The sequence below is a fragment of the Papio anubis genome, chromosome 15, assembly GCF_008728515.1.
Source record: "Papio anubis isolate 15944 chromosome 15, Panubis1.0, whole genome shotgun sequence".
NCBI classification, from domain to species: Eukaryota; Metazoa; Chordata; class Mammalia; order Primates; family Cercopithecidae; genus Papio; species Papio anubis.
The window spans coordinates 80,072,416-80,097,144 of NC_044990.1; the positions used below are offsets into that span (position 1 = coordinate 80,072,416).

Genomic DNA, 24,729 nt, shown 5'->3' on the forward strand with positions numbered 1-24,729 from the left:
TTTCAAATTCAAGTTCTACCATTAATGCTTATGTATTGTGTGAATATCTCTATAGTATTTATATATGACTATTGTTTAATGCACGTGTTCAACAAATATTGATTCAAAACATTATGATGGCTGGGCATAGTGGCTCACACCTGTGATCTCAGCACTTTGGGCGGCCAAGGCAGGTGGATTGCTTGAGGTCAAGAGTTCGAAACTAGCTTGGCCAACATGGTGTAACCCTGTCTCTACTAAAAATAGAAAAAAAAAAAAAATCAGCTGGGCGTGGTGGTACATGCTTGCAATCTGAGCTACTCTGGAGAACGAGGCAAGAGAATTGCTTGAATCCAGGAGACGGAGGTTGCAGTGACCCAAGATTGCAACGCTGGACTCGCCGCACTCCAGCATTGGTGACAGAGTGAGACTCTGCCAAAAAAAAAAAAAAGGACACGTAAGAAGCATAGTTAATTTTATTGAATTTGTGAAGGTGTGTGAGTCAGAGGGTGTCAGTGTCACAGATTTGTTGAAGTTTTCTTTGGACCTTGAAGAATGATTGGAAATATACCTGATAGGTATACGATAATGACTGAAACAAAATTGGTAGTGACTCGTGGTAGTGGCTAAATAGAAGCTGTGAACTGAGGCAGCAAAATAATAAACTTACAAAAATTAGCTGGGCACGGTGGCGTGTGCCTGTAGTCCCAGCTGCTCAGGAGGCTGAGGCAGGAGAATCGCTTGAACCCAGGAGGCGGTGAGCTGAGATCACGCCACTGCACTCCAACCTGGATGACAGAGCAAGACTCTGTCTCTAAAAAAACAAACAAAAAAATATGGAGTGCATGAAGAATTTACTTTTTTTTTTTTAACCTCTCTGTCTGCAATAAATTAGCCTTTCCTAATGCATTATATTTTAATTTTTAAATTTTTAAAAAATTTTGTGGATATATAGTAGGTGTATGTATTTGTGGGAGATATGAAATGTTTTGACAATGGATGAAATTTGAAATAAGTACACCATGGAGAATGGGTTACTCTCTCAAGCATTTATCCTTTTGAGTTACAAATAATTCAGTTACACTTTGTAAGTTATTTTAAAATATGCAATTGTTATTACTGACTGTAGTCACCCTATTGTGCTACCAAACAGTACGTCTTATTCTATTTTTTGTGTCCATCCTAATGCATTATTTTTGATTTTTGTCAGAAGCCACTGCATCTTATAAACTATATTAGGATTACATGCAAAAAGTTAATTCATCTCATAGTTGCCTTAATATTAGTCATTTTAAAACTCCAATAGATACATGGTGAAAAAAGAATTGGACATTGGTTAATATATTCTCTGACATTTAAAAAAGATAGTGGATTGTGATTTATCAGGAAAGAAAATGTGCTGATGCAGAATATTAACACTTTATTGTATAACTTTACACAAAAATAGAGGACAGAAATTATCCGCAATGAAAACAATGGAATGTTGAAATCTGAACACATATGCCAGTGTTTAGTTCATCTTTTCTGAAGAGGCACAGAAGCCAATAAAGCATATTCAGGAAAATTACTATATGCCTTAAAATGTGAATAAATTTGTCACCATAAATACGTATGCCCTGAAACGTAGAAACTGATTCTGTCTGTGTAACTGGAATGCATTGCCGCTCAGGAATAATGCAACTGATGATCATGGCTTCCCACATCTGTCTGTGAAAGAACAGTTCACCATATCCAGACCGCACTGCTGATGGTACTACAGTTTGCTTCTCTCTCCCCACAGCCTGCATTATTGGAATCATTTGCACATCCACCCATGAAAAATATTAGAGCATTTATGCACATCGGAAGGTGACTGGAGTTCAGAAAATCTAGGTTCTAAAACCAACACTACTAATAGATAGAGAGTTGGCCTTGGGAAAATCATTTAGCCCCACCATGCTTGAGTTTCCTCATCTATTAAATAAATTGAAGGAAGTCATGGATCCTTCTGAAATTTTACCTAAAAAGTGTGTATTGGTATATCTTTCCAGGGATAGATCTGTGTTCTGCCAGTTATGGTTCTTGATTGCAAACAAAGAAACCAACTTCATTAAAAGGGATAAAAAATATTTTATTAGAAGGCTTTAGACTCCAAATGCAACTTTGAACCATTAGCTCCTGCAGCAACCTGGGGAAGAAAGTCACTGCCAAGGACCAGTTCCTGCTGCCATCACTTCTGAATGTCAGCCACTGCATGCTGAGCTTCATGGCTCCCAGACGTTGCTATGCTGTTGCACTTCCCATGTTGCCCACGGACGCTGTGCCTTTGCTTTCACCCTCAAGAATCAAAGCCCTGACCAAGGGTGTCTGATGTGTCCCTGTTCTGGCTGCCAGGGTATAGGAAGAGGGAGTATCTTTGAAGGAGGGAACCCCCTGCCTCCTGCTGAACTTGGAACTACCTCCAAGTAGAGATTAGTCGAAGGTCAGCCAGCACAACACTGTATTGCCATGTCTCTCACCAGATTCTCAAAGGGATCGTGACCCCATCATGTCAGCTAGAAAATATTATGAATCATTACATTAGATTATCTTTAATTACAGCTCTGAAATTATATGATCCTAGATACTAATTTTTCTTTCCCCCATCATCCACAACTCAGAATTTCTTTAACAAGATACAAGTTCAGCAACAGAGTGACTAACAACATTGCAAGGTCAGCCCTGAAGCATCTTGTGATTATTTCAGTGGGTGTGTAATTATGATGGTTGGGCTAATGACAGAGAGTAACAGATGTCTCAGAGCACTGCCACCCAAGTGAATTTCTGGCAAACCAGTAGCGATTCCTCAAACAAAAGAAATTTACTTTCTCATATAGCCTTCTGGTGCTGCATTAGGTGTACATTAAGATGCAATGTGGTTTAATGGTTAGTTGCACAAACTTTGAGGTTAATGAGAATGGATGTAAATTTTGAATCTATTTCTTCCTAGCTGGTTCACCATTGGAAAGTTACTTGGCCTCTATACGTCTTGGTTTCCTGTTTAGTAAAATGGTTCTAGTCAATGTGTGGTACTGGAAAATGAAATGATGTCATGCGGGGAATTATAGTGTTTTACACATAGTTACCACTCAAGAAATCATGACGAAACTCAGCATAATGGGACTAGTTAAGGGGTTCCCAAACTATGAACCAAATTCATTGCAAAAATATTTATAATTTTAAATTTTAAGATGAGGATAATAAAGATATTTAGATTATGTGCTTTGACATATGTTCTGTGCTAAAATAAGTTCTAAGAACTATAAAACTGATTACAAATAATCACTAAAACAGCACATTGAAACATACCTGTGAATACTTTTTTTTCTCATGGAGTAGTTAGATCCAAGATTAAAACCTTTTAAAATGACCACATTATGCTAAATTATGTCAGTATATATAATGTTATGTTCAAGGAATCATCAAGCTAAGTTGTATATGAAATAGCCAGAGAGTTTTATAATGGATTTATGCAAAAATGAATGAAACAAAAATTAGAGAATAGCAAATGTGAATGACTTCTGAGACAGCGACTGCCACTTCCACTCCAGACCACCACAGAATTTCTTTTTGAAGTTGGAAATGTGTATTTGTGTAACTATTCTCGGGCACAGACTAGAACTGTTCTAGGAGATTTGGGTTTAATAATGTGCTTGCCTCCTTGAAAGCCTTAGTGATTCTGGGACTCTCCTCATAAGTGTGCACTTTCTTTATACTTTCTAGGTAAATGTGAATGTGGCAAATGCACCTGCTACCCTCCAGGAGATCGCCGGGTGTATGGCAAGACTTGTGAGTGTGATGATCGCCGCTGTGAAGACCTCGATGGTGTGGTCTGTGGAGGTAGTAACCTTTCTCACAGCTGTATGCTACCTGCATGCTTTACCTGCCTTTCTTATTCTACTGACTCTTGCTTTTTCAGTTGCTGTTAAAAATAAGATAAACAGAAAGCAATATACCATTGAACCTAAAAGCAATATACAGTTAGCTTTGTAATGACCTTTATTTCCCCGAACTCTTGATTTAGCAGGTATGTGAAAGTACGCAGTACACTATCAATAAAAGATCATTGCATCTAAGTACTAGGATACTTTATGACAGTGAAAGGTTTTGGGGCAGGTCAGCATTTTAACATGATTTTCATTACTTTATTTATAAACACTGGTAGGAGAAAGTATAGTATCACCCACAAACTTGAAAAAATGGAGTACGATTACACTTAAAAATCACAAGCGGTGTATGCTCAGATTCCATGATGCCTCTCGTACCCAAAGAAGAGCTCACTGGCATTAATAAACTGTCTAGAGAATGAGTGAGGCAGATAGAGGGTAGTGAGCAAAGGTAACCTGCAAAACTGAGAGTCCCGGGAGTAGAGTGCTGATCTGAGCACCTCCATGGCCAGGAATGTGGGTCAACATTATTCTTGTATTGCATTCCTGAAAAAATTCATATCGCTGAGGTTGGTGCATGTGAATTACAGATATTTTCACATTTCCAGTATCAATGAAGGGAGGTGGACATGGAATCACATTACAAGACAATAATTATATCCCTTTAAGATAATTATTTTGAGGCAGTGGGCACTATTATTGGGGGAAACAAACAGAGTGTGTGTCTTTTCTGACTTTTAAGTTCAGGGATACATATGTAGGCTTGTTACATAGGTCCTATTGGATGGTGGAGGGTGGGATGAGGGACAGGATCAGGTAAAATAACTAATGGTTAGTAGAATGTGTGTCTTACTGGAAGGCTGAGGCACCATCCATCCATCATTATCTAAATGTATCTATCTATCATCTATCTATCTATCTATCATCTATCTATTATCTGTCTATATCAATCATCTATATGCCTGTTCTCTCTCTAACCAATGATAAGACATTTGAAACCTGACAAAAATACTCTCTTCTTTCCTTTCTCTGTGAGTTGAGGGGAAAAGCCCTTTTAACCTGTTTATGCCTGAGGTTAGAATTTTTTGAATTTTTGCAGTCAGACCTTGGTGATGACCTTGAGCAGTAGGATATAAATAACTCCCACATGCTTAGCTTTCCAATAATGGAATACTGGGCATAAATTCATAAAATATCTGTTGTGCTTGGTGGTTTATCTTACGCCATTGTCATGGCAGCCACTCTAAGAGATTGTTTCTACTATTTTTTCTTTCATAAATGAAAAATTGAGTGAGATTGGAGAAGTTAACATCCCATAACTAAAATGTGGCAGGCCCAGAATTTCAGCTCTGATGTTTAGTTCACAGATTGTTCCTTATGTCACAGTTTTCCCTAGAGTGACACCAAAGTGTTTTCACATGTCAATATTATTCTTAGGTTAAATCCTCTATTCACTGGTATTAGTTACAAGAAATACCTATGTAGGTTTTACTCTCTTTGTTTGTTAAGGACATGACATATATTAACTAATTTAATTCTCATAGCAATATGTATGTATGCATATATACATATACATATAAAAATATGCATATATTTTTATACATATAAAAAGCTTGCTTGACCCCTCAAAAGTGCCATCTACATGTCTCTGCTCTTGTTACCAATGTTGTTTTCTTTTCTTTCTTTTTTTTCTTTTTGAGACAGAGTCTCATTCTGTCACCCAGGCTGGAGTGCAGTGGTGGAAGCATAGCTCACTGAAACCTCAAACTCCTAGGCTCAAGCAATCCTCTGGCCTTACCCTACTGAGTATATGGGACTACAGGCACGTACCACCACAGCTGGCTATTTATTTTTTGTAGAGATGGGGGCGCTCTTACTAAGTGGCCCAGGCTGGTCTTGAGCTCCTGGGCTCAAGGGATTCTCTTGCCTTGGCCTCCCAAAGAGCTGGAATTACAGGTGTGAGTCACCAAGCCTGGCCAGGAATGGCTTTTTAATGTTTTTGCTGCCTATTTGTTGCTTTGGAGTAATCTCAATATCTTTCATCTTTAGGTCAATGGCTCTCAAAATGATTTATCAGTAATCAGTCATTTTTGGCTTTAGATTCTTTTCAATTTCTAATAAGATATTTTCATATGGATCCTCCAAATTATACATGGTTTAAACTGGAGTAATTATTTATTTCTTCATTAACTAAACAAATATTCATTGAGCATCTACTATTTGCCAGCACTAGAGATTCAGTGGTGAACACAGAGCATTTGCTCTCCTGGAGCTTGTTGTTGAACGTGAAGGGAGGACATTGAGAAAGGAATGAAAAGGTGCTGAGTGATCTGAAAAGAGACTTGATTCAATGGGAATATACGTAACAGGGGGATTTAACATAGGCTGAAGACTAAGAAAGGCTTCTCTAATGCCTTCGTATCTGGATAACAACTAAGTAATGCAGACTATGTGCTTTACGAGTATTAACTACACCTCACAACAATACTTGATAGTAATAGGATACATGGAAGTTGGCCAGGTAGGGGAAGTGGGGTGCAGTCAGAGAGCAGCTTGTGCTTAGCTGTGTCGGAGAAAAGAGTGTGTGATGTGTGCCAGGAACATTTGAGGACTAGAGAAAAACCCTGTGTGGTTGCAGATTAGAAAACCAAAGGGAAAAGAGTGTGATGTGTTTTGTAAACATGTTGATAACTTGGGGCTTTACTCCAAAGGTGACAGGAAACCAAAGGAAGGGCTTAAACAGAGCTTAAACGTGATCACAGTATTTTAAAAAGCACTTCTGGTTGTCCGGTTGAGTATGGATTGCTCCAAGGACTATGTGTGTTTGTTGGTTGGTAGGTGAATCTGGATGTTAGGAGATGAGCCCTGGTGAGAGACGAAGGTGCCTTAGCTGGATGGAAGACAGTAAAGGTGGAGGATCTTGAATGTGTTGGAGAACATGTTAGAAGCAGTGTGGCCAAGAGGCTAACAAAAGCCTTCACCCTGCTGCAAGAGACTCCACCACTCTGTTAAACTCCTAGCTCTGGTTCCCTGGCAACAGATGAAGATGGTGCGTTTCAGTGTTACCAAGCAACATTGTTCATGGTCATGATGACTTATGATTGATAAGTTTCTACTACCTTGGAAGAGATGATGAATTGAACTATAAGCAGCTGATGGGAACATCATGCTTTTGGATTTCACAAGTGTCATAACTCTGCCAACAGTCTTGTCCCTTGTGGGTTTCCTGAAAGCTATGCTTACGGAATCATCGGGAAAGATTTTGGCTCCTGTTGGGCGTGTGACTTCTTCTAAGCCAGGAAAGCCTCAACATCTGTGCAGTGTGGATCTCATCTCTGTGCATATGGGCTGTGTTATCCCAAGAAAAAATAATCCCCAATTATATGAGTTCATCCTCATGAACTCCTGCAAGGACTCCCATGGGTATATCCTGTTGCCTGACAGTGCCCTGCTGGTAAGATGTGGCTCCTGTCCCACAGCTTTCGAAGGAGACTGGTGGCAAGTGTCAGCCAGAAAGCTTAGGTGAAACTTGGAGCTCCCTCCCCAGAGTACAAGCAGTATTTAAGGAAATTCATGATTGCACAATATGAGGGGCAGGGTAGGATCAAGGGTGATGCTAGGTTTCTGGTTTGAGCAACTGAATCGTGGAGGAGACTATGCTTGTCTTGACCAGTTGTCTCCATTTCTTGAAAAATTGATTTCTTCACAGAGAGCAACAGAAATGGAGAAACTTGGATATGTTGCTCCCTTTGGAACATATCCCTTGGATATATTTGTTCCCTCTCCCTGACATTCTAGTCCTTATTATCACTTCTCCTTGTGAATGACTTCTCATCGTCCTTCCATTCTTCCATGATTTTTCCAAATTATCTCCTTTAGGAAGTCTTTCTGAAATGATGTCCTACTTCTTCTATACTGCACCACCTGCATTGCAGTGTGATGTGGTTGTGTTGAGAGTGTCCCTGTGTCCCTTTTCTTTAAGTCTACAATTCTCATGGATATAATCAATCTCTCTCTCATTCTCATATTGTCAAAGCTAGGATAAAGGTTAATGCTCAATGTTTTTATTTGAATAAATGATCAAGTAAAGGATTCACAATAAGTTAAGGAGAATGAGAAAGGAAGGACTATTCCAGCTTTGGATACAGGATTCTTCAAGTTGAGGTTAGGATGTGATTCGAACCTTGAACAGCTAGTATTTAGATGTGCAGAAATAGGATGTGAAGAACATTTTAGGCCTGGAAAAGCAGAGCAAAAGCACAAAGGTGAAAGATATTTATTAGATACTGAAGGAATGTATCTATTTCATTTTTTTTTTTTTACATCAAGAGCTCTTTCTCAGCTGCTTCTGTACCCGTCATTAGAAAGGATTTTTTTCACAGATTACTTCCTCATGTCATTTATAATACATATTTTGTACCTTCATTTATTATACTTGGCTCATCTTTAGATATCAGGTCTTTAAAAATATTGTTAAATTAATGTTTTTGCTTTCAAAATTAAAGAAAATAAGTAGAGAAAAATGGAAACAACAAAATAAAAACCACCCATTAATTGATCATCCTAGAATTAAATGATGACACTATGTTGTGTTTCTTCCTAGGTTTTATTTCCGAGGAGTAAAATTATTTTCAAAATATAAGTTCATAAATCTTCTTTGGGGCCAGGCATGGTGACTCGCGCCTGTAATCCCAGCACTTTGGGAGTCTGAGGCAGGTGGATCACGAGGTCAGGAGAGAGAGACCATCCTGGCTAACACGGTGAAACCCTGTCTCTACTAAAAATACAAACAATTAGCCAGGCATGGTGGCGGGCGCCTGTAGTCCCAGCTACTAGGGAGGCTGAGATAGGAGAATGGTGTGAACCCAGGAGGAGGAGCTTGCAATGAGCCGAGATCGTGCCACTGCACTCGAGCTTGGGTGACAGAGCAAGACTCCATCTCAAAAAAATAAGAAACAAACAAAAAATAAATCTTCTTTGGGTATTTTGATATTTTGTCTAGATGAAGTCCACATTGTATGTATCCTCAGTTGCTTTAGTGTACATGGTGTACACTTTGTTTCATTTTTTTCACGTAAGATTTAAGTGAGAAGAAGTAACCATTTTCTTTGGAATTAAGTGAGGCAGTGCCGTACAGCAAAATGAATGGGAACCCTGTATTCAGACAGACCAGGATTTTAATTCTTGCTCTATTTCCTGCTTATTGTAATAACTTGAACAGGTTGTCCTCTCTGCTTTGGTTTACCTATGTATTTATTTGGCCTCTCTACCTTGGTTTACTCCTGTACACAACAAGGATAATAATCCATTTGGCTTTATGATAAGAATGAGACATAAAGAAGGAAATGTGCGTGGTACTATGTGGCAGAACATCAAATATATTCATCATATATTTGATGAATGCCCTGTATCTGTGATGAAAATAAAAGATTGTAGTGGCCGTCTGCATTGCAGAACAAAGTAATACATCTGTCTCAGGTATCTGGAAGCACTAGCTGCAGAGTGTTTTGGAAGGAAGTTGGACTCACACAAATCAGTCGCTCTGTACCTCAGGGAGGAAATCACAGCTGGTTTTTCCAAAGCAATTAGTCCCCCCATCATCTCGCCAGTGGAGAACAAATCTTACTAATATGAGAGTCTGAAACACACAGACACCATCCCTCTGTTATGGCTTCAGAGGATAACAAAATAGAGAGTGACTCATTTTGGTAATTTTTTTAGTTCTCCACCAGACACTAAGCCGTAAGATCTGTGGCCTTTCACATGGAGGATATAAAATCTATACATCCAACATGTGGCCAGAGAGTGAAATATGGTACGTGACTCCAAAACCAGGGACTGTCTTAGCATTTTAGCAAACAAGCAAATAAGTAAAATGAAAAACATGTATAAACTTAACTGATTAGCAGATGCATGAGAACTAAGAGCCAATAGTATGTATCCCCTTTCCTACCAATAACCCTAAAGATGATTAAACCAATTCTGATAGGTTGGATAAATTAGCAGTTGTACCTGAAGGTGAATGTAACTAATTTCATAATTTTTACAGTTCAGTTTTGATTGCACCAAAATTACAACCTGAAAAAGAGTCATGAAAATGACTAGCAGAAAGAAAATCAGCATGAAGTGAGATCATTCTTCATTTAATTAACTTGTGAGTCATGCTCAATCATCATAGACTATCTGTGGATGTTCTCAAAACATCTTTATTAAAAGAAAATGTTACGTGACCTATGCATGCATGGATTTATTATCAGATAAGTCACTATTTATAAAAAGCATGATTTGTCCAGTGATAGTTCCTAAGGTTTATTTATTTTATTGGTATATTATTTTAAGATGACACAAGTAAAATATATTCACATACTGGTTCATGTGTGTTTAATTGTTTAGCCTAATATAAATTAAATCAGAGACTTCCCTCCTGTGTGCCATATACCCAGGGTGAGAATAAGAACTAGGCTGCTTATTGCTTTTCTTCTTTCCTCTATGCTCCTGGAATAGCTACCCATGAGTCCAATTTAAAAAACAAGAAGGGATAATGAAGAGCCACCTCTTAATTACACAATCAGTTCACATTTCTTCAGGGAGTTCTCTAGTTCGTCGCTGCAATTTGAAGGAGATCATGCCACCTGAGAGTATGAATTCAGTAACTCCCAGGCACTGATGGATTTCTTGTATGAGGAAGAGATCAGACCACATACTCAGACTAAGCCTTTCTTAAATGGACAATACAGTCAGAGTGTGATTGTCTCTAAATTACATCTTAAAATTGCACACCTGTTTCGTGAATTTGCAAGTGGATCAGTTAGTCCTGCGTTTGGCTGAAGGGGATGGACACAAATCCTGAGTCTCCAGGTTGTTATTCCAGGGATGGATGGTAAGGTGACTGCCTGAGCACCACAGTGTCCCTGAACCCTATCTCTTTCTCCTGCTCTGCCCTTCCAGTATAACGTTTGTCTTTGTTATGGTTTGGCTGTGTCCCAACCCAAATTTCATCTTGAATTATAGTTCTCATAATCCCCAGGTGTTGTAGGAGGGATCCAGTGGGAGATACTTGAATCATGGGGTTGGTTTTCTCCATGTTTTTCTCGTGATAGTAAGTTCTCATGAGATCTGATGCTTTTATAAGGGACTTCTCCCTTCACTCGACTCTCATACTTTTTCTTCCTGCTATCATGAGAAGAAGGACATATTTGCTTCCCCTTCCACCATAACTTTAAGTTTCCTGAGGCCTCCCCAACCATGCAGAACTGTGAGTCAATTAAACCTCTTTCCTTGCAAATTACTGAGTCTTGGGCAGTTCTTTACAGCAGCATGAACATGGATTAATACAATTATCATGTTCATAAGCAACCTCCAGTTGTGTCCTTCTTCCAGGGAAGAAGAAATAGGAAGAAATAGGACAAAGGGCAAAGGACATGTGCTGGCTGAGTTTGTTCCATTTCCTTTGGAAGGCAATAGTTTCCTAGAAATCTCACCCAGGAGATTTTCTCTTATTTCTCATTTATTAGAGCTATGTCATATGGGTGCTTTCAGGTCAAAGAGAGCATGGTTAGTCACTTCCCAGATAGGCATAGTGTCCCCTCCCTGAAAAAAATGAGGAATTGTTTGTTATTAAGAAGGAGGGAGGATATTGGATAGGCAATATGTAGTATCTGATTGAATCCATGTCTATTCATAAGTCAGTTTCCTATTGGGACTCATTATCGCAGTGTTTTAAGGAAATGTGCCTCAGAGCCAATGGATTGCATGGAAAAAAGTCATTATCTAGATGAGTGCTGTCCAATAGCACTTTCAAAGATGGAGGAGGTGTTCTATATCTACAGTGTTCTGCATAGTAGCCACTGACCACATGCGACTATCAAGCACTTGAAAGGTGATTAGTGAGACTGAGAAACTGAGTTTTAAGTTTTACTTTAATAAATTTAAATAGGCACATGTGGCTAGTGACTACTGTATTATGCTAGACAACACAGGCCCAACTGTACCATTAAACACAGGTGTTATTATCAATGAATGGTCTATGTAGATGATTCTCTAACAGTTCTGCCCTGAGTGTTCCTCTTACAGGTCTAAGTGGCAACACAGTCGTGTTGATGAGACAAAAGATGAATAAAACTACTTCTATGGTCTTATTTTTTAAACTCAAATTTCCAGGAACATTCCACTTAGTAGACCTCCAGTATGGGACATGCTCCTTTGTCATTTCATGAGACAACACAATCTTAGTTTTCTCCTTCTTTACTGAATGTTCTTGTCTGGCTTTTCTCGTTACCTAACTCTAAATATTGGGGTTTCCCAAGACTAATTTCTCCCCAGATAGCTGCTTCATTTCTAGGGTTTTAAGTGTCATCTACATTTGTAAGCTCCAACATGTGCATGCCTAGAGCTAACCTGTTGTCAGCTTGTGCCCAGCTGCTCACTTGACCTCACTATCTCATTGTCTTAAGAGTATCTCAAATACAAGAGGTTCAAAACAGAGCCGTTTTTCTGCCCTCAACCTCTTTCTCCTGAAGTGCCCATACCCAATAAACAGCATCATTATTCACACTGTTTCCTCTAGCTAGAAAACTTGTCTTTTCTTTCCCTCACTTGCCACATCCAGTCCAACATTGTGTCCCACATGTACAGGCACCATCACCAAAATAGATTTCCATCTACTTCTCTGTGTTTCCACTGCCACCACTGTCCTTTAAGCTTCTATCACTTTTCACTTGGAAAACAGCAAGAACCCTCTAACTTCCCCATACTCATTCCTCCCAACATACCTTATCTCTCCCACCTAGTTGCCAAATGAGTTTGCAAAGTGTAAACTGTATTATCACATCACTCCCTTCCTTAATACCCTTCTGTCGTTTCTCAATCCTCTTAAAATAAATTTAGATTTTTTACCAAGAATAAACCATTTGCTATGTTCTCATTTCTGAGAAGGGAAATTTCTTCACCTTCATTATTCAATGTGTTTAACTTACTATTCTTCAAACACGTTGGCCTTCTTTTACTGCCTGTAACATGCCAGGCTATTTCTTGTCCCAAGAACTTTTCATTTGTTTTTCTAGGCTCTGTTCCTAGAACATTGGCTGTCTGGCTCCTTCTCATCCCTTGGCTGTCACTGAACCCTTCCCTGACTACCCTAGTTAACAGTGTTCTTACTGTTGAATATACTAGCATTTTCTTTTTGTCTTCTGTTACTCAAATGTTGCTTATCATTATTTTCTTCCCTAGTAGACCATAGTTACCATGAAGACAGGGTCAATGCCTATTTTATTTACTGTTTATTCTAAGCCCTTAATACAATTCCTGATACATAGAAAATATTTCTTGAAGAGATAACTAAATTATTAGAGTTTATAGAAAAGAGGGTGTTGAAAGTTGTTTTTTTCTTAAGTCATGTAAATGACAACTCAAAACATTTAAATATTAATGTATTTTGATGATTGCCTGAGCTAGATACCAACTTAACTTCGTGGAAGGATATAATAAATTAGCTAATAATAAAAAATCATCACCAGGCACGGTGGCTCAGGCCTGTAATCCCAGCACTTTGGGAGGCCGAGACAGGCAGATCACGAGGTCAGGAGATTGAGACCATCCTGGCAAACATGCTGAAACCCCATCTCTACTAAAAATACAAAAATTAGCTGGGCATGGTGGCATGCACCTGTATTCCCAGCTACTTGGCGGGCTGAGGCAGGAGAATCGCTTGAACCCAGGAGTCGGAGGTTGCAGTGAGCCAAGATTGCCACTGCACTCCAGCCTGGTGATAGAGTGAGACTCCATCTCAAAAAAATAACATAAAAAAATAAAAAATCATCTATTTTCTTGCGTAACATTTTATATTATTTGCAGTGAGGTACCATAAAATTATTCTCAATAATATCTTAAATCAAAGGCAGAATATCAACTTTTAAAAGGGAAAAAATTGTCACATACTACAACATGGAAGGATCTTTAAGATATTATGATAAATAAAATAAGCCAACCATGAAAAGAAAAACACTGTGTGATTTCACTTATATGGGTTCCTAGAGTAGTCAGATACATAGACAGAAGCTGGAATGGTGGTTTCTAGGAGCTGAGAAGAGAAGGGATTGGGACTTACTGTTTAATGGGTGCTTAGTTTCAATTTGGGAAGATGAAAATATTCTAGAGATGAATGGTGGTGATGGTTGTACAACAATGAGAATATACTTAGTGCTACTGAACTCTACACTTAAAATGGTTAAGATCGTAAATTTTATGTTATATCTATTTTACCATAATAAAAAATATTGTAGAAAAAAGTAGCTATAGGTCTACTTTAATTATCTGTTTCTTTTTATGTGGGTTTTAATAGATTGTGTCTTTCATGGAATTGGTCCAAATGATCCAGGTTATCAGATTCTTGGACAAATCATTGTTTATAATATTCTCTTGTTATCCTTTTAATGTCCATGAGGTAAGATATAATGATCTTTCTTTTATTTTTCATTTTAAACATTTGTGTCTTCTCTCTTTTTACTTGTTTAGCCTGGCCTAATATTTATCAATTTTATTGATCTTTTCAAATAACCAACTTTTGTTTTATTGATTTGCTCTGTTGATTTTCTATTTCCAGTTGTATTGATTTGTCATGGAATTGATTGTATTTCTTTTCTTATGACCAATATAGTTTTATATTGCTCTTCTTTAGTGTTTTAAAGTGAAAGAATACATCATTGATTTTATATTTTTTGTTGCTTCTGATTGCATTCATACTGTAAATTTCTCTCCAAATAATACTCTTGCTGTATCCTATAAATTTTCATAAGATGTATTTTCGTTTTCCATATAGCACTAATTAAATTTGGAAAAAAAGAAGACAGAAAACAAAAAAAAGACAGAATATTTTTCTGTGCAATACAGATTAAATGATTTCAGTTACGTCAAATTGTTGACAATTCTTACCAACCTAGGGTCAGTAAGAAACATGAGCATTTGAGAAGTTCATAGTCCAATTGAGCTGGTACTAGAAGCTCTCTTTCTCTTTATTTTTGGTTTCTCGTACAACAGATTCTCTGTCTCCAAAGATGGACAACTTTTTACTTAACTCTTTCAGGAGATCTGGACTTTAAGTGGACTTTGGTTTTCATGGAGAAGTCAAGATGTACTCAATTTAACAATGACTCATTGAGCAGATAGCTGTTAAGGGGCTGTCTACTCATTTTCTAACTTGGCTGTACTCTACAGTTTGGTTTGTGGGTAAAAATGAGAAAGATGTTTTGAAAAAGACAATCTCGATCTCTTCCAAGTTTTTGAAGACCCGCTGTGTCTCAGGCATTGCATTAGGCACTCTGGTGTCTATAAGGCTATGGTGATGACAGAAATAATACTCAGAAAATTCATAGTAGAGTAGTGGATTCCTTTGATGCATAACTATATACCATGAGATGGAAGTCAAAAAAGTTCCTGATGCATAACTATATACCATGAGATGGAATTCAAAAAAGTTCCACAGGTGGTAAAAAATAAGATATTATAGAAATTTAGAGAAGAGACAATGAGTCCCACTTAGGGATATTAGGAAAATCTTCACAGAAGGGTAGCCACTTTTTGTTAAGCTTTGAAAATTACTCAGAACCTGAATGTGTATAGTAAGGGAAAGGTACTTCTACTTCTGCAAAAATGAGGTCAGAAAAGCATGACAAATGTACAGGAAACAACGAATGGCCAGTTTGGTTAAAGAGAGAACAGAAAGAATATGATTGGAAATGTAGCTTGGGACTCTGTGTTTCAAGAAGCTAAAACATAACAAAGGCTAGAGTACGTAAACTGTATGCCGTGAGCTTCAGGGAGTTATACAGGACTAGATATCAAGGCTGCGATGAGCATCAAGTTGTGCTGTAGGAATCTACAAGCCAGAGTATTGGAGAGATATGACAGGAAAGTTTCTCCGACGTTGTGATGGTGATGTGAGTGGGAATGTTGGAGGTGGTTTCCACAAGACTTGACAACACGCTGGATGAGGGCAGTAAAGGAAATTCAAATAAGACTCAAGACATCATGAACTGGTTGATTGAAAGGATAGATGTTACATTAAAATAAATGAGAAAGACAAAAAAAAAAGCAGCTTTTGGAAAGAAAATCATATATGGATGTAGGAGATCGGTCGGTCAGGGTGGTGGGAGAAATTGTAGAAGATGAAAACCTTCTTGGAAGGCCAGAAGGTTTTACTAAAGTTTTGGAAAAGGATTTGGCTGAAGGCAGCCAGATTCTCTTATCCAGTGAAACTAATCTAAATTAACTTAGGCCTTAGAACCTGGCCTTTAATCCTCTGCGTGCAGGACTACTCTCTCCAGGGAGGGGAGTGACCATGTAAATTGCCCACAAGTGTATTGACTCAAAGCCTTTGTCATTAAATCTATACTGAATAAATGCCCACAGTGCCAGCTTGTCAGGGCCACCGCTGCTGACTCTTTACAGCACCCTCCTTGGTGTCTGGTGTCTGGTGTCTGTGAGCAGTCTGGTCCCCTAGCCCACTCTTTCACTGGATACCTGTGTCTGGGAGCATTTGTTCATCTGTCGTTCCGCCAGGGTCTGCGGGTCGGACCCTGCCTATGTAGCTCTGGAGGTATTAAGTGGGGATGCTAATAGAACACAAAGTGTGGAATCATGAGAGGGGAATGTGGGAGAAAATCAGGGGCTGGAGATACAGCACTGTGGTCTTGGTGGTTATCTGAAAGCCCAAAATTTATGGATTTTTCAAAAGAGAAATTATGGAGGGATTAAAAAAGATGATTAAAGATAAGCAATGGGTGAAAACCTGCACTTATTGGTTCAGTAAAAACAACAAAACAAAACAAAGGTAGAAGAATAAACAGAGACAAAGGAGGAGTGTTGAATGAGGCAAAGAGAATTTTGTGGCATGCCAATAGAGAAGAGACTTGCAAGGAGAAAGTGCCTGTGAATATCAAATATACAGCTTCAAATGATGTGGTGGTTGAAAGAGACAAGAATTAAGAAAAGCCTGCTATGTCTCACTTTCTAAAGTGAAATATAGAGGCAAAGCAACACTTTGGGAAGAGTGTAGACGTTGGAATCAGAGGAACTAGAGTCAGTTCCGATACTGTGTGGTTGAACTATGTGATTGAGAAGCAAATTACAGGGCTTAATCTCTCTGAAGCTCAGTTGCCTGACTGTAAAATGGGATAATACCAAACTTCAAGGTTGTATTGAGAATAAGTTTAAAACATCGCCACATGTTATCTCCATTTATATCTTTATTTCATCTTCTGCAAAGCCGAGTCACACTGCATGGTGGGTTTTCACTTCGTAGACTTCCCTTAGCTCCTCAGGCTGAGCCAGTTATCGATCACATGTTTACATGCGTGCTACTTTTAAACTTGAATGGTTTCGGTTTTGGGGTTTTTTGTTTGTTTCTTTCTTTGTTTTTACTTAGCACTTAAATCAAGCTAGGTGAAAAAGACCAAAGTTACCTCATTTATTTTATTTTTTCCTTTTTTGCTAACCTGTGTGACAAGAACAGTCATCAGCCTTAGAAAGTGCCAGAGCACTTGCTGACTGAGTGCACATTAAAGGTATGGCAGCGATATTTTTCTTGCAAATTTAATAGTCCCCCATTGGTATCTGATGTTTTTCCCAGAATATTCTTTAAAAGAATGTCAGAAGTTCCTAGTACCCTGTCTTTCTTTCAGGATCCCGGTTTTCTCCAGGGGAGCAACATCTGCTGGATTAAAAAACCTCTCTCCCAGACCTTCTCTGGCTGTCAGGAGGCACTTGTTGCATGACCTGTGAGGCAGGGATGTGGTATAACCCAAGGAAAAAATCTCTCTTATTTAATTAAAAAAAAAAAAAAAAAAAACACCAAAAAGCAAACAAACAAAATAGTTTCCAAGAAACTCTCTCCAGGAGACTTCTGCTTACCTCTCTGAGATCAGAAACCTTCTTTTCACCAGTCACTCACCACCTCCTACCAATCTGCATTCTCCCAAGTGTCCTTCACTCCATTTACTCTACCTCATTTTTTTACCATATTTCTCATGCCAGGACCTGGGCTTCTCCACCAATCTGCACAGGTACATGCTCCCAATTCTCACAGCCATCTATTCCATTCTCCACTCAATTGTTAGAGGGATTTCTGTAGAAATTAAAATCCTATCACTCCTAAAAAAAAAAAAAAGAAAAAATAATTATAATAATTAATTCCAAAGCATTAAGCATTGGTTACTCATCCTTCCTGTGCAGAGCTGAATGGAGGGGGAGCAGATGGAGCAAGGTTCCCTCCTGAGGGTCCTGCCAGAGCGAATGGTCAGGAGAGAATGGTGTCAACAGCTTCAGAGAGGCTTATCAGTGTGAATGATGAGCGTACCTGTACCTGGAAGAAGAGCAGGGACCACTTTGTCCATGGTGCTTGGTTTTGTATCCCCTATTGCCTAGCACAATGCTCTGTTCATAACAGATACTCAGTAACTCTTTGCTAGGCAAATAGTTGACTCAGAGAGACCCTGTTGTAAGGCAATGCACTTATCAGGAAAAGGAATAAAGGGTTGAGTGGAAACTGAAATGGAAGAAATTGAAATGGAGTATCATGCAATCTAATGGTATGTTGGTGGCAAGCAAGTAAACAGGTGTACATCCTGTTATATAGATGTCACAAATAGAATGTTGCATGTATACCAAAAGATAAACATCTTAAAAACCAGGAACCAATGTCAGGAACCAAACCAGAAAAAATGTGCCAAACATGAATCTAAGCTGATGTTAACTTTTATGCAATAATAGAGAGACACCATAGCTTCCACTTATATCTGTTGTTATTAGTAAGCAGAGAGGTATACAGATAAAGTAATATAGTGCCAAATGCCATTTGTATGAAAGTTAACCTTTTGTTTTGTTAGTAAGCAATAGGAGAACAATCAATAAATACTGCCAGCAGTGGTAATGTGACTAGCCTTGCAAATTGGTCTGAGTGGCATGGTGTGTGCAGTGAAGAATAGCACTAAGACTCCATACTGATAAAAATGCAAATGAAGAAGTATTTTCTATCAAGAAAGGGTGGTATAATTCCATTTTAAATTATTGCAAGATTTCTTTCCCTCAAGTCCATCTCCTATGCTACATTCAATTTATTGTGTTAAGCTAGAACTCTGTTGTAAGTTCTTTTAAACAATTACATGCCAAATTGACTATGCATAAAGAAAAATGTGTTGGATGGGAAATGAGATCCTATGGTTTACACATTTCTTTCTTAAAACTCTCTGCTTCAGCTGGTAATTTCCTCGTCCTCTCCTCTCACTTCCTCCCTGTGGTTGCTTCACAGGCCACGGCACATGTTCCTGTGGTCGCTGCATTTGTGAGAGAGGATGGTTTGGAAAGCTCTGCCAACATCCACGGAAGTGTAACATGACGGAAGAACAAAGCAAGAATCTGTGTGAATCAGCAGATGGCATATTGTGCTCGGGGAAGGGTGAGTGTCTCTGCTGGAGCCTGGACTCGATTCCTGTTCTGACACATGATTTGTAGAACAGCATGTAGCAACTGTCTTTCCCAGACTGAACTTTGCGTGAAAGCAAACCACTATGTCCTCTGCTGTACCCAACTTGAAGCTTGAAGATTAACCAAATGAAGTTTTGGATCTAAGAAAATGAAATGCATGTGAGAAGATTCATGCAAAAATATCCTTGTATGCAAAGTTATTGCTGAATGAAATAGAATTAATACTTTTATGAAGAAATTAGGACAACAAAATATACCGGGTACTAAATGGACCCAAAAAAGGGGGGAAAAGGCAAAAGAATGATTTTTGGGCTCATGTCTGAAACAATACCGCTCAGAACTGCAGAAAAGTAACCACTAGCATCTGAGCTGCCCAAAGGTATGACTTTGGGAACTTCTGGGGCTCAATTATTTAGCTGTATGTGGATCAGGGGAGGATTAAAGGTGTGAGAAGACCAAAAGGATACTAAATATTTAGTTTAATTTGGTTTAATTTTTTAAAAAGGAAAGAAAAGCTATGGGGGAGGGTAGTATCCCACAAGTCTGATGAATTTTCTTTGACCTAAAAATCACCAATTGTTCCAAGTGAACATGTGCAGTCTGATATAAGAAAATAGGTGATTGTTCGGCTGGGCACCGTGGCTCATGCCTGTAATTCTAGCACTTTGGGAGGCCAAGGCAGGTGGATCACTTGAGGTCAGGAGTTCTAGACCAGCCTGGCCAACATGGTGAAAAATGCAAAAATCTACTCACTAAAAAAATAAAAAAAATTAGCCAGGCATTGTGGCTCACACCTATAATTACAGTTACTTGAGAGGCTGAGGCAGGGGAAGAGCTTAAACCCAGGAGGGGGAGGTTGCAGTAAGCCAAGATCGCACCACTGCACTCCAGCCTGGGTGACAGAGCAAGACTCCATCTCAAAAAAAAATAAAAATAAAAATAAATAAATATATATATATATGTATATACATATATATATACACACATATATATATATGTAATAATTAAACAAAGAAAAAAAAAGCCTGCCAAACGGTTATAACCTATAAGTTGGTTGAAGAGAAGCCACCAACCCAATAAAACATTTGCCACAGAAACATATTCAAGGAAAAAGCAAGCCTTCCCCATCTCCCATCCTACACACACACACACACACACACACACACACAGAAAAATTGGAAGAGGTTTCCCCTGAGTAAAGAATACTAATAGATTAAATTTTGAACACCTTGATTTTGATGTTTCTGTATACTATTCTTGAAGGGACTTTAAAATCCTGCCATTGTAGTGCATATGGCATCATCTAGAAAGCCATTGTGTTCTTTGCTAGTGACTGGGAAGACACAGGGAACCTGAAAGATTCTCACCTCATGTCTGGGGAGCAGCGCTTCAAAGAAACTGAAGTTATGGGGCTTCCCAGCTCTTCTCTTCAGCTCAGTATCCTCTTTACACAACAGACACACTTTTTTTTCAGACAGGGCACAGCTCTGGCTGAAGATTCATTTACCCTCAAATGCTTCTGCTGGTCAGGATGACCATGTAAATAACTTTCCGAAGAAGACAGCAAAGCAGAAGTGTACTAGAGACACTGAATCCTGTTGCCAAAGAACCACACCAGTGAGGCTGCCACACACATAAGGGAAGGAGGTCTCTGAAGCAAGATGTGCCCTCTGTCCCCTAAACAGTAGCTTTTGTTTTGCCTCGTACGCAAGACCAATGCTATCAGGTTGAAAGAGCCTTTTTGGCAGAACTTCAGACATCAAAGAGGATGGATGCTGTGACTATCTGTGGTGCCAAGAAGGGGGATGAAAATGAATGCAAACATGTTCACTTCAACAGATGACAGTGTCCTTGGTTTCCAGGAATTCTGTGTTCAACACTTGTGTTTATAATGCTCAGGCAAGGAGGCCATGCCTTCAACCTAATGCCATTACAGCAGGCAGGTGGAAAATGAGTTTAAAGCAATCGCTTTGTGCCTTGTTTGTTCTCTCATTAATTCAATCTAATTTCAAGCCCCAAACAAATCTTCCACCAGTTCTGTTCTCAGGGGGCCTCAGCCCCTAGAAACACCTACCTTGAATTCAAGCTGTGTTGGGAGAACCAAAAAGAAAGAAAGGTTAAAAGGAGGAAAACAAGGGAAAGAATTGGGGAGAAGGAGATTAATGAAGAAAAGCAGAAAAGGAGGCAGTGATGGAATTAAACTGCAAGAGAGAAGTAGAAGGGAATAAAAGAGATGTTATCAGATTAGAAGGGAATGATCTGTGTATAAAAAGATACCAAGAATGAATAGTTTTTGAATCAGATTTATTTTTCCTCTGAGCATTGCTTCAGACACAGAGCACTTAAGTTTAGATACTTTTTGACTTGGTTTTCTGTAATAGCATTGTCATTGGGATAAGAATAGAAGCTTTTCGCAGAAGCTCTCTACTGAATGAGGATACCCATATGTATTAAAACACTAGTGTGCTTATTTATATTTGTTTATTTTAAAAGCCAACTAGTGTTTGTGTTTATGTGTTTACTACACTCACTATTGAATCATGAACACTGTCCATAAGCGGGTCGTCCTTAAGACGCGTCCAACTGCGAGTACAGGAAAAACACACAAAGCCATACCCTCCAGGGTAACAAATAGCAGTCTTCCATTTCCTAAACTGAAGGTCATGCAACAAGAGTTGTTTCTTTTCAAGAAATAAACGTTCTTATGAAAGTCATTACAGCCCTAGGAAAGATTCTCATCTTTCAGCATCGTAAATGTAGAAAATACAAAGAAAAAAATAGGATGACTAAATATTGACTTAAAGGCATTTCCTCAAAACAAAACAAAGCAAAGCCAAAGAGTCTCTCTAGCTAATGCCTTTGCAAATTGTTTGCTTTGGGTGGTGGCAATATATTCAGAGATCAGTGAAGGGTTGAAAGCATATTTGTCTAAACTATTTGTTTATCCTTCAATGGATAGAGAGTTTGGGAGTCCTTAAACTCAAAAGGAAATATGAAAGCTGCCCCAAGGCTGCACATTTTGACATTCATGTTAGTGGACGGGCCTTCAGACTTTTGGCAGCAGCTGATCGTGATCTCCCTTCTTTTCTCCTATTATGGAGACATCATTGTTGGATTATCGATGAAGAAAGGGGATAAAACCAGGATCACGGAACTGTGATGTATGGTAGGCACAGAGGATAATGGGGATGCCGCAGTTACTCCTGGTTCCAGTGGGGAGCACCACCCCACAACCCACCCTGAGAACCACAGGAAAAGTAACGCATGAAATAGACTAAGGGGCTTTAACGTGGTGGTGGAAAAGAAAAACCTGTTTCTGATTTTTTGACGGGGGCCATGCATTTCTTGATCAATCTCATGGACTTGTCCAAATATTCTATAACTTTTGTCAAATTTGTCAATGGAAGAAGTCCCTCACCCTGATGGTCACAAAAGATATTCAGAGTCCTTCTTTATTTGATTATGGGACAGATCTGAGCAGTGGGCACAGGATCACCATGGCACATCACTTGGTGGCCTGTACCCACCAAAAGGCTGAAACGTGCACTTCCCATGAGCTGTCAATAAAGCCATCACCTCAGGAGACGATGAAGAAATAGCGTTTTATTTCTTTACAAATTTATAGCCAAGACAATAAATCACTCCATAGAAAAAGTTAAAACAAGATACATTGTTGTGACCTTCATAACAGATGGAGTAGTTAGTACAATAGTGAAAACTGCCTGCTGGGATGTCAGGTTGCAGCATTTTGTCAGGCTTGAATGAAAAAGAAAGTCCAACATTAGTAATGGAATGGGCAACGGACAAAGGTGCCTTGCCCTCAGACTCAAATAGTTTTTGTGAATAACCAAGAGAGATGAGGTTAGTGCCGTGCCGGGTCTCCCCTAAGCTTAGCTACCTTTGCAAAGTACATGATATAATCCATTGTGGGTTGTTTTGTTCACTTGGGGATTTATTTATTTGGATCCCAGACTACACAATTTTATCTTTGCCTTGATTACTTCAAGCTAGATCCAGGTAATCAAATCCAATCTTCTTACAGATGCTGTTGTGCGACAATGGCTGTAAACACGTCATTAATTGTCTCCTTAAACTCTCAGTGATACTTCTTGGGTCCCACATCACCCAAAGAAGTCCAGCATATACACTCACTCACCCACCCGTGACCTGTCCCACATCCCCAGAAAGAGAAAGAGTGAAAGATGCTTCACAAAATCAGCCTCAGCCTGGTGTTCAAGTTGCCTCGCTCAATATGTCTGTGCAGTCAGACCTGCAGGAAGAAACAGCTTATTTTAAAACTACTGTAGATGAAAGTTTTTGCAGGGAGATACATCACAGATAGGCAGATCACTAAAAAGAAGAGTGGATTGAATCAGAGTGAAGTCTTCAGTTAACTGTTTGTTTATTGCCTGTGGGGTCCAGGGCGGTTTCCTTTATTCTCTCTTCCATTCTCATCTTTGAAGGTAAAATTTCATTTATTTCCCCTTTCTATGTCCTAAGATGCCCTGAAGACACATGAGAAAATGTGACTGATTCCCCAGGGAAGGAAGCCAGCAAAAATGCACAGAAGGGAGATGGGAACATTCTTAAGGGTCCTTATATTGAGAAAGAAAATGAATGGATTAGTGGTGCTGTGGTGATGAACTATCTGCCCTAAAACTCCTGCCAAGATCAGCCAGCTGTTCTCTGGCTGGGCTGGGTCTCAGGGGTGTGAGTGGGTCTTGGCCAGCTGAGTTGAACCATTTCTCCCCTCTTGATAGTCATGCAGTCTACGTCTGTCTGATGGAACCCTCTCCCTATGTGTTTCCCGTTTAAGAGAGGCACAATTTGACCCCTACTATGGAAGAAAACAGTTAGAGCGTTCTACAAGGAAGGTGCTATAATAGGTCCTAATAAGTATTCACACTGTGTTATTACTATATGCTATCTAGTTCTAGTTTCACAAGCAGTAGAAGAATTTCCTACCTCTAAGATGCATTGAGCATTGACAAACAGGAAAGAATAACACAGCTGGGAAAATGCTGACCTAGAAAAGCTACTGTTTCATGACACATACAAAATCAATCCTCATTTTTTATTCTAAGTATTTCAGCGACTAGTAGACTTTCAGAACTGGAATTTACTCATCAAATGCTCTATCCATATATGCCATATTAACTTTAGCTGAGCTTACCAGTTTTCTGAAAATGCTTTACTAGGGCATGAAGCTAAGCATTCCAGAAGCAAGAGCAGTGATGAGAATAGTTCCAGGGCCAGAGGATAAGTTTGAAGATGAAATATAAGATCTTTTCATGAATTGTGACATATATAAAATGATATCCTTGGTGTATATATGAATATTATGGGCATATAAAATCAGACACTACTT

The 24,729-nt window shown here is 38.9% G+C and overlaps 1 protein-coding gene across 2 annotated transcripts in view; it reads left to right on the top strand.

Annotated features, from left to right (window-relative positions):
• ITGBL1 (integrin subunit beta like 1) overlaps positions 1-24,729 on the top strand; it is a 251,149-nt gene that overhangs the window by 221,281 nt on the left and 5,139 nt on the right. For both annotated transcript variants that reach the window (XM_009192181.4, XM_003914046.4), the window contains exons 8-9: positions 3,721-3,837; positions 19,186-19,332. In XM_009192181.4, coding sequence (XP_009190445.2) covers positions 3,721-3,837; positions 19,186-19,332 — 264 coding nt within the window. The remainder of the gene's footprint in view (positions 1-3,720; positions 3,838-19,185; positions 19,333-24,729) is intronic.